General features: G+C 37.7%; 1 protein-coding gene across 1 annotated transcript in view; it reads left to right on the top strand.

Annotated features, from left to right (window-relative positions):
* Nucleotides 1-7,090, top strand: part of LOC104619381 (tetratricopeptide repeat protein 26-like) — a gene marked incomplete at its 5' end in the record, with an annotated part of 10,674 nt that extends 3,584 nt beyond the window's left edge. The window contains 3 exons of the mRNA XM_010285249.1: nucleotides 1,539-1,645; nucleotides 5,293-5,426; nucleotides 6,788-7,090. Of these exons, the coding sequence (XP_010283551.1) occupies nucleotides 1,539-1,645; nucleotides 5,293-5,426; nucleotides 6,788-6,899 (353 nt within the window). The remainder of the gene's footprint in view (nucleotides 1-1,538; nucleotides 1,646-5,292; nucleotides 5,427-6,787) is intronic.
* Nucleotides 7,091-10,290: the final 3,200 nt, after the last annotated feature.

Genomic DNA, 10,290 nt, shown 5'->3' with positions numbered 1-10,290 from the left:
CTGCTGAAGTTTCAGTAGAGCTGTTGTATTATTCTGTGTCTGTCTTAAAATTTTGATTTTTCATTCCCAAACAGCTGCTAGAATTCTTTGTAGAAACAACTGTTCAGTGATGAATGTAGTTATCTTTTTGTGCCAAGTATGTAAATTACTATTAGATCCTTCTGGATAAAAGCTGCTGTAGAAATTACAAAGCATTATAATACATTCATGTCAGAGTATGATTAGGTATTGAGTCATAAACAATTCAATGTTTAAATATTTCCAAGGGGGAAAAAGTACCAGAGATGTATCTTTTTTGGATGCTAGACAGTATTTTTTGTTTAATATTATTGTACTATTTATACCAAATTCTTCTTGAAGAGAAGGTAAAAAACCATTGAATTAGCACAGTACTCCATTTCTCTAGATAGAAATGGGTTGGTATTTGGAAACTGTTTGCCAGGTGTGTATAGTATCTGGAGCTGATGAAAGAAAAATCTGATTTGATATCTCGCTGCCTCCTAAATGAGAAGTGTCTATAAATCCTGTGATTTGGTGTTACATGTTTATTGTTGATGATTGCCACCCATTCTACCTGCAACATATGTATTGGCATAGTGGGCACAGATACTATAAGCTAAGCAGTCCCTCTTTTGAAAGAGCACAAGAGTGGTCCATGTGTGAACAGGCAGCTACTCTGTGAGTAGCTGGTAAGACTTGAAAAAGAAAGGAATACTTAATTTCAATTTCTTTTCTCCCAGTACTTGAATGAATCTGGAATTACCAATATCAACCTCAGATTCAACAGAATTGGTTCTTATCTCGAGAAAAGAAAATTTTAGAATACTTTGTTCAAACACTCTAGTAGAATTTTACACTAGCTGAGATGGAAGATTCAGATTCTTTTATTTCTAATTGTGTATAGCAGACAATAGAGTTTAAAGTTAAAGGCCAATGAAAAATTCTAGTCATATAGGCAAATCTAAAACCACCACAAAATCTCAGAAATTTTGAAACATTTTTCCTAGTAGACACATAATGACAAGTTTTGTTATGCTTGGAGGAGCTTCTCCCCCCTGCTTTTGGTTTGTTATGAATCATGGGATCTGAATGTTTAGATTGAGGTGGGCACCAAGTACCACAGTGCGGTGCCAATTAAAATTTTTCTCTGTGTAAGAAGACATAATCCTAAATTTCACCATGTAAATGGATTACCACAGTTCATTGTCCTTCATAAAATAACTTCTAATGCTTCCCATTCTATTCCTTAATCACATCTGAAATCATGAGAGTTGTGCTTATTGCAGTATCTGTGAAATATAAATTGAGATGTAAATGCCATAATTATTCCTCTTGACGTTAGTATTCTCTGATTAATTGGCTGTTATCACTAGTAAGGCACAAGATAAGGACAAGTTTCCCTTCCTAACCTCATGCTTACAGGGTGAGGCATGCATTTGCATTAAGCAAATAAATTTAGGAACATTTATTCCACCTGCCACTGAGTATTGTTCATGGCATATTCTTTTCACAATCCCAGCTTTTTGTTGTTATTGCAGATATTATGAATAAGAAACCGCAGTTGGCCTGGAAGCTCTATCTGAAGATGGAGACCTCAGGGGAGTCCTTTAACCTATTGCAGCTCATTGCAAATGATTGCTACAAAGTGAGTCTTCCCTTTACAACTTGGTGTACGGCACATTAATTCAGTGATTGTACAAAAACCAGCCATTTTTTGATACTTTCCATCATTGTCATCACTAGTGAACTTTCTTTTAGAATGACAGCATGTCTAATAATGTAGATGAGTTGGCATGGATTAGTCAGTATTTTAACCTACAGGCCTTCTTGGTAGACAACCCACTGATGAAAACGTTGGTAAATTACTGCATACTTGAGCTATCAATAATGATAACAGTTTATTCTCCTACTAAGGATTCATTGTTGGTAGAAATGACAAGAAACCTTTAAGAAAAAAAAAAATGTAGCATAGAGTCAGCAAGGAGCCTCATGCTGCATTTTTTTTCTGGGACAGTGTTAATTTTTTCCTTAAAGCTTATAAAGGCAATGGGAGATACTCCTTTGTTAATCGTAAGGAAATGGAAAGAGAATTGCCACAAGTACTATTCTATCTGCCCAGGTGGGACCAAGAGACATGGTGTGTGTGTAGTCATTAGGATTAAAACTACTCAGAAAAAATGGTAAGCCTAACTGCCTACAGCAGGATCCCTACTAACACATATTAGTTCTTCATTTGAACCTTTTCTAGAGGGCACTTTTATAGAGATGAGGTTAGATTAAGCTGTCTATCATTTTTAAAAGTCAAGCTAGACAAGGCAATGTCCAATTTAGTAGGGGTGCTCTGGGCGTTTTAGAACAAGTTAAAATACATGCTACCTTGCTTGTACTAAGCTTCTAGATTGTGTTTACTAGTTCTGATGCTCCATGCTAATACGCTGCTGACATACTTCCAAATTCTAGTTTATACAAAGCTATGTTAATAGTGAAGAGATCTTGGGAAGCTGATTACAATTCTGTCTACATTCCTAACATCTAATTCTTCAGATGGTGCCTATACACAGTGAGACTTAGCTCTGATTCGAGTGTTTTTGCTGTTCTGCAAAGCATGGAAGGAAAACATGAGAGCTTCCTCTGCAGGATAGATGTAGAGGCATGTAAAGAAAACTTGTTTGAGAGGATTGTAATGGCACTATGGGAGAAAGAAAAATTGGTTGCCCGATGCAGTGTACTGCTGTGCAAGATTTCAGTAGACTGTAATAGGGTGCTGTATCCAGTATCCTCTCTGCCATCTGCACTGTGTTGGGACCTAGAGGAGTAGCAGCTCAGTGGTAGGAAAAAAGGATGTTCTTTGAGAAAGTGTCATAGTGAGACACAGGCCATCCACTTTTCAGAATGTATTGCCCAGAGCCAGAAGATGGACTGAAGTTATTTGGGGAGCAACTGCTTTAGATTTCATTTAACTAAATATAGAATATGAAGACAGATTGTAATTTGGTGATTGTGCAAATACAGTCGTTCACTGTTTTAAGGCAGCAGATGTGAGAAGAAGATAAGAACACAGATAATAGGTGTAAAGCTCATGGAGCTGCTTCAGTGGAGCCTAATGCAGGTGAATACACAAGAGCTAGCAGCTATTAGTATAGGCTTATTAGAGATACAGTGACCAAAGTTGCCGTCATAGAGGAAAGACAGTAAACTGAGTCCTATTGGAAAACGTCCCAATGAGTCTAAGTTCAGCCAGGCTCTCCAAAGAGCAGCAGCGTCCACATACTATCTGCAACATTCTTTTTTGATGTTTTCCTTCATCTGACAAAGTAACATATTCTCAAAATTTTAACAAACACAAAACTGAAAGTCAGAAAATCTACCTTGTGATCTCAAAAGCATTCTCCTAAAACTGAGCAAATGATCTTTTGCACATCTTTCAAGTACTCAGTCCACCATCTCACCCTAAAAGTCCTGATGCTCAAGCAAGTGCCTATGCCTCTGGTGTTTCCCATAGCTACAACTTGTGAAAGCAAGTCAATGGTCAGACCTCATGTAAAATCTCTCTCTCTAGATCATTTTAAGTCTTTTCTTCTCAAAATGTTATAGCACTCTAAAGGAGAAGCAGCTCCACACTTTCGATTTATCTAGAGCTCTTAAAAACTGCACTTAAAGGACTAAATCTTTCAGCCTAAGTATGTGTCTACATATGGCCATAGATGACTGCTCCAAAGACCAAGGAATTTCATTTCAAAAATGTAGCTCTAAGTCAAACCCAAAATGTAGGTACATTTTATCGCTGACTATTTTTCCTGTGTAGCTGCTTGTCTTTCTACGCTACCAGCTGTTTGTACCTCTTCCACTAAATGGCAAGGCCCATGTTGTTTGAGTTCATGTAGCATTTTCCATTTTTATGAACTATCGTATCATAACATATCGGAGGTCCACACACAGCACCATAGCTGTAACTTAAGAAGGCAGTTGCACCAGGCTTCACTCAACAGAATGCTGAATGAACATGGATGAAGCAAGGTCAACAAGTGTCCTGTGACTAGGTGTAGCTGGATGCCCTGTTGCTATGTTGATAGAAGTTGTTCAGTGAGGAAGCTGGGATGCAGGACTTCTGGCTAATTTCTTGCTGCTTTTCATGCAATAGCCCATCTTATCCATACAGGGAACAGCACATGACTTGGGGTGAAGCATTTCCTGCTTTTATGTCAGATAGAAGGAGGACATTAAATTAGTATCTCCTTAATGGAACTAGATCAGATGCCAGTTTGGAGAGATTGGTATGCAATTTTTTCTTTTTAGCTGACATATCTGATACTGTTTATATTCACTATCTTATTCCCATCCATTTAAGTGCTTGCCAGTCACCTATGGTTAAAATCACCATTTATGTGAAGAAAAGGGAATTATTACTCATTCTGTAGTACGTGTGTTTTTCTGACTAAAGTTTGCAAATGTGACTCCCACAGCCTGTCCTTTTTTCTCAGCAGATGCAGGCTTCCAGCCACCAAAGGATTGGAGGCTGTGCTTCTCATGGGAAGATGCTAGCCACAAACAACATTACTATTCAGGCTTGCCCAAGTGAAGCCCACTTACAGTCATAGATAAAGTCCACATGAGTTATGCTGACTTCAAAAGCCACAGTTACAGTGGTCACTCCTGTCACATTGACTGTTGCCCACCAGCTTGCTTTTTGTTCCCATTTACAAGTAAAGAACCTAAGGCAGAAAAGATGGGCTTCACAGTGGATTTTCATATGCTCAGGAAAATTTTGGATTATAGAGTCACTGAATCTTATTTTGTACTGTACTGTAAAAGTGAAGAAAAAAATGTAGCTCTAAGTCAAACCCAAAAGACATCCAAATATGTCTCTGTGACCATCTTTAGTGGTTCTGTTTTCAAATGTTTGGACTAGTTTAAAGTTGATAGTCTATCAAGGACTTTGGTATAGTCTGTATGACACTAGATAGAGCACCTCATAAAAAAGAAGTCCTGCAAGCTAGTGTTATCTGTATATGATCAAAGCAACAGTGCTGATCATTGCCAACCAATAAAGTTCACAGTGCAGTTTGTCTGTAATATGTTCAAAGACATAGACCAGTAATGTTATAATACCACCTGTTTCCCTACGTAGAACTGAAATGTGCTTGTTCTGTGTCACTTGCTGCCTGCAGAAAACCAGGAAAGTACACATTGCTTCTATGACTTGCTGCTGATTTCAGAAAACAGCTCCAAAATTTTAATTTGCTTCTGAAAGATGGTCATATAGTCAGGAATAATGTTTCGCTTTCTGTGCAGATGCGTCAGTTTTACTATTCAGCCAAAGCGTTTGATGTTCTGGAGAGACTGGACAGTAATCCTGAATACTGGGAAGGCAAGAGAGGTGCTTGTGTGGGTGTCTTTCAAATGATCTTAGCTGGCCGAGAAGCAAAGTGAGTATTCTGTGTTGTATCTGAATGTATTTTGCTCTTTTCCTATTTCCAGTTAGCTATAAGCCAGAATCTTGATCTTAGCTTTAGGACTATGTGTCCTCTTGCAATTCTTTATTGATTTTCCAGAGAATAGACACACTGGCCAGTGGTTCCATATACAATGTTCAATTTGAAGTGTATCTTCCACACCAAAAGTTATAGAATATACAGTGAAGAATAACTTATCAGCGAATGCTATGAACTGTAGGAAACAAAAATACATTAGTCATACTAAGAAGAGCTAAGTTATAAATGTAGTATGCTCATGAACTGAGGGAAAAGACCCTCCTTTCACATTGATGGCGTAAGAATGGAAAACTGTCCCATGACATTTTAAGGTTCATAGAACAGGACTAAGGAAACATTTACCCAGCACTGTAGGAAGGACACAATTTTTCTAAACAACGAGTAAATGAGACTGTGTTTTCACTAAAATTTGCTTTCTGAAGACATTGTCCATGTCAGACAAATATACTTACTTGGTGAAAGCTTAAAGGCAATTATCTGTGTTACTGATAATTTTGCTTTCGGCCCATCTCACTGGATGGGAGAATGAGAGAGCAGTGAGGCTGTATTTAAGAACTGTTCCCTTGTGAATATTCTGCTGTGATGCCAGATGGCCGTCCTCCCTTGGCCAAAGTTGCTGTTTCGTACATGACTGGTAGGTGTGTATCTTGGCCTCTAAACCTTCCTTGTATTCCTTTCTCCACTGGAGTAATCTCATTAAGTACTGCACCCTTCAAGTGTCCTTTTAGCAATTACTGCCATAGATGCAGTAAGATACACATAGCTTGCCTGTTTTTCAATATGCATACAAGTTCTTGCTGTAAAGTAGCTGATAAACTGCAGCTTCATACTAGTTTATCCTATTGGTAATGTTCATTTCCATGTTGTTTGTATTTATGTGTAAGGTGCTTTGGCAGCATTAAGCTAGATGTTGCCATGCTGAAGACTAGCTAGTAGCATTAAAGAGGAAAAAAAAAAAGTTTGCTTTGTTCTGGGGAATTATTTTGCAAGAGTAAGGATTTATATATAAATACACACACATGTGCACACTAAACTCCAAGCTAATTATATTTTGATGATTTTTTTACTTTTAATTTCTCTCCTTGTTGCAATTGGGTATGAGACTTTTTGTTGTTGTTGTTCCCTGGAATCTCATCTACTGTGCATTTTTACCTATTCCTGCTCTGGAGATTAATGGATCTCTCTGTCTAGGAACCACGTTACCACGTTTTGCAAAACAGTTTGGATGTGGGTAGTTGTTTATTGTATCAGTTGGGTCTTACCCTCATTTAAATCTTTGGTTTTCACCTTTGTAGAGAGACTCTACGGGAAGTACTGCATCTTCTGAAGAGCACTGGTAATTCTCAAGTAGAATACATTGTCCGCATCATGAAAAAGTGGGCCAAGGAGAACAGAGTCCCTGTTTAAGTCAGTGACACAAAATGAACAGGGTCAGTTACTGACTTATTGTGTGTGTGGCTGTAAGATGTGGTCTTGGTTTCTCCTGTGCATTCTGGGTATCTCCTTCCTTGCAGGACTTTAGACAATCAAGCAGGTTGGCACAGCTGAGCAACAGTGCAGTGCAGTAAGATTGCAAAACATTTAGCAAGTTGGTTTGGTTTTTTTATTAAAGCTTTATTGGTACTTTTTCTGTTGCACCACTCTCTACTCCTCATGCAATGTTTCAGTTTTTTAGTAGCAATTCCAACTGTCCATAAGTCAAAGTGTTCCTCAGATGTTCCCCTGATTTCTCCACATGAGTTACTGGGCTGCTTTGTGGGGATTTTTTCAGCAAGCCTTCTGGCCTCTGGAGAAGAATCATTTGTTAAATGACTGAGACAGATCTATTTCAGCAAGTGATGGAATGTGGCAAGTAGAGTATGATGGTGACAACCAAAAATCAGCACTAAGGTATCAAATAATACCTAAAGACTTAAATATATTACCTGTCTGGGGTAAAATACAAACCGTATCTGAGCACTGTCCTTTTCTGGATAAATCTCAGTAACTAATACCTTCATTTCTTACTTTTGTTTATAAGGATTGTTTTCTCTCTTCCCATTATTGCTAAAGATGAGAATTAATAAACCCAAAATGCCAAGGTCCAAAGTGGCTTATTTGCTTTGTAGGTTGGTAGCAAAGCATGATGTCTTTTTCAGAGCGTGGAGATGTGACTGTATTGTTCAGTCTTGCTTTGAGGTTTGACACTCAAAACATTTATTCATGTTAATATAATTCATGTGAGTAAGCCATTTAGTTTAGCAATCTGATGGATAAAAGAACTGGATGTTTTGAATCAATTTCTTCAGCATTTACCACCCTCATTAGCAGTATATTTATTATAGTTTTGGATTTATTATACTCTCCTGGTTTTTAGGGAGAACAGTTCAGGGAATACATAATTCTAAAAGAAGGCAACAGTTGTAACATAGAAATGTATTATACATTTTGTAGTGAAAAACATTTGTATATTATTTGTTACAGGAAAATTTACATTTTGTAAATGTGTAAAATACTTATGAAGTATTTTTTTATCTTTTGGGGGGAAGCTCAGAATACTGTATTCTCTACTGTCTGTGCTTTGATTAAAGCTCTTAATTGAATCTCCAGTTGAATTGTCTTGTTGGTCTGTGTTGCTTCATACTGCAGAAGTTGAAATAGTATATAATATTTTGCTGTGGAAGAGGGCAGATTTGTGACTGGTCATTAAATGCCTGTTCAGTAATCAGTTGAAGGCAAGCCGATGGCCTTGGTCCTGATTTCATGGTAATTTGCTGAAAATAGGGAGGCTGGGTGTATATGGAACGTACACACCTTTCTGCCATGTAACATGTCAGTGTTTTTACTGCTTTAAGCAAAATCTGGGGTTATCATCCACCATTCAGATATCTAGAGTACATTGGTAGTTGTGGCTGCATTTACATGGATTTACATCTAGAAAACTGATCCATCATACTAGCAACAATAACAGAGCTTTTCAGCAGGGTCAACATTACACTCATTCAAAGGAGGTGTGAAAGGAGCAGTATTTTCACTGAAAGCAGTTACAAAACACCTTTCACTTGTAAAAGGCATTTTTCTTTTCCCTCCCAGTTTAATTAACTTGGAAACAGATCGGGAATACAATTATGAGTCTTGGTACAAAGCTTCAAAAAATCATGTTGCTGGCTTTGTAGCAGATGTTGAATGCATCTAATTACTCCCTTTATTGAAGCTTAACCTGCAGGAGAGCTGAAGAGCATCCAAATCCATTGCAGACCATTTTACATGTTGGTTGAATCTTCTGAAATAAGTGTGATCACATTGCAGTATAAGGGCTTGGGGACTGATTTTAAATTCTCTGTCTGTGACCAGTGAAGAAGTCTTTGAAAACCTCACCTTTATTCACTATAGTCACAAAGTCATATTTGATATGCTAAATAATGTGTGGTTTAGCTCAGTGCATTTTATTGACTGGTAGTAAAGCTTTTGTCATTTAAGACATAAAGAACAGGGGCCTGCAGGGCTTTGCCTTGAGCAGTGATGAAATAAAAGATATATTACATATTATCCTAGCATTTAGGGTCTTGGTAATGGCACTGATATGTAGGTACTATTAAAATGCAGAACAAGAAAAGGGCTGAAATATTGGTGTTTATTTTACCTTAGAAATACGTTCTAAGAACACCTTCTGTTGTTTCATCTGAGATCATATTCAAAGAACAGAGGTGTGAATAGGAGTTGCCTTCGCTGATACGGAGAGGGAAGTTAATAAAGAATTTCTAAAGCTGTTTCTCAGGTAAGGTTAACAAAATTTTATCCCTTCCCATTTCCATATTTCCCTGAATTGTGGAAATTTAAGGAGTCAAGATACTCTAAAAAGTAGGAGTGAAGGTAGATGTGGAGAAAAACAATGATAAAAGTGACCTATGCAGAACAAGCAGGCATTGAAAAATGCATGTGCAGAGTTGGGGAAATAGATAAGTTTATTGGGTCAGAAGTAAGTGAATATAAAATTGAAACAGTGGCATTTCAGATAATGTAGTGGAAGAGAGACTAAGGCAGAAATAAATTGCTGCATCATTAGAATTTCAAGGAAGAGTATGGAAAATAACAGTTATTTCTTATACTCTGATAAGCATCTGAATCTGGAAAATAAGATAGAGAGGTTGCACAGAAGGTACTGTGCTAGCAATCATATCATTTATAGTGACCAGTAGAGAAAGCCAAACCTGAAGCAGCGTGTAACTGCTTTTAGTTGGGCGCTGACCCTTTCCTGATAGATAAAGGAAGATAACCTTTAATTAAACCTGGTAATACCTGAACAACAATTACACCAATAACATCTAAGTGGATTACACTGCAGGGGAGGACATTTATCCTCTCTGTTGCTGCAAGTGAGTTCCAGGATAACATCTGCTTTGGCCAGCATCTGAACTGATCCAATATAGCAGCAACCCTCCTGGATTAATTCTGGAATCCAGCATATGATTTCTAAGCATGGTAACAGCTGGAGCCAAGTAATGTACTAAACTGGAGGGGGCAAGTTCATTGTGAAGGAAAAGTCATGTCATGTTCCAACTCTGTGGACTGTAGCAGGCATTTAGGTTTATGTGGTTGCCTCAGCTTGAAGATTGCGCATTGATGTTCATAAAAAAGTTGTCTAAGGCTGAATAAGGAACTTGGCCATTAGCTAGTAAGACACAAACAATTACATATAAAGCTGTTGCTACATCTAGCTTCACTATATGGGAGCTATACATACACTGAGGAACACATCTGGGTTTTGCCCTTGGTTTACTCTTTAACCAAATTTTCCCTGATTTTAATATTTTAAATT

Source organism: Phaethon lepturus, unplaced genomic scaffold (genome assembly GCF_000687285.1).
Source record: "Phaethon lepturus isolate BGI_N335 unplaced genomic scaffold, ASM68728v1 scaffold57344, whole genome shotgun sequence".
Lineage (NCBI taxonomy): Eukaryota > Metazoa > Chordata > Aves > Phaethontiformes > Phaethontidae > Phaethon > Phaethon lepturus.
The sequence above is the reverse complement of the archived record's forward strand: the minus strand, read 5'-3'. Positions and strand labels throughout refer to the sequence as shown.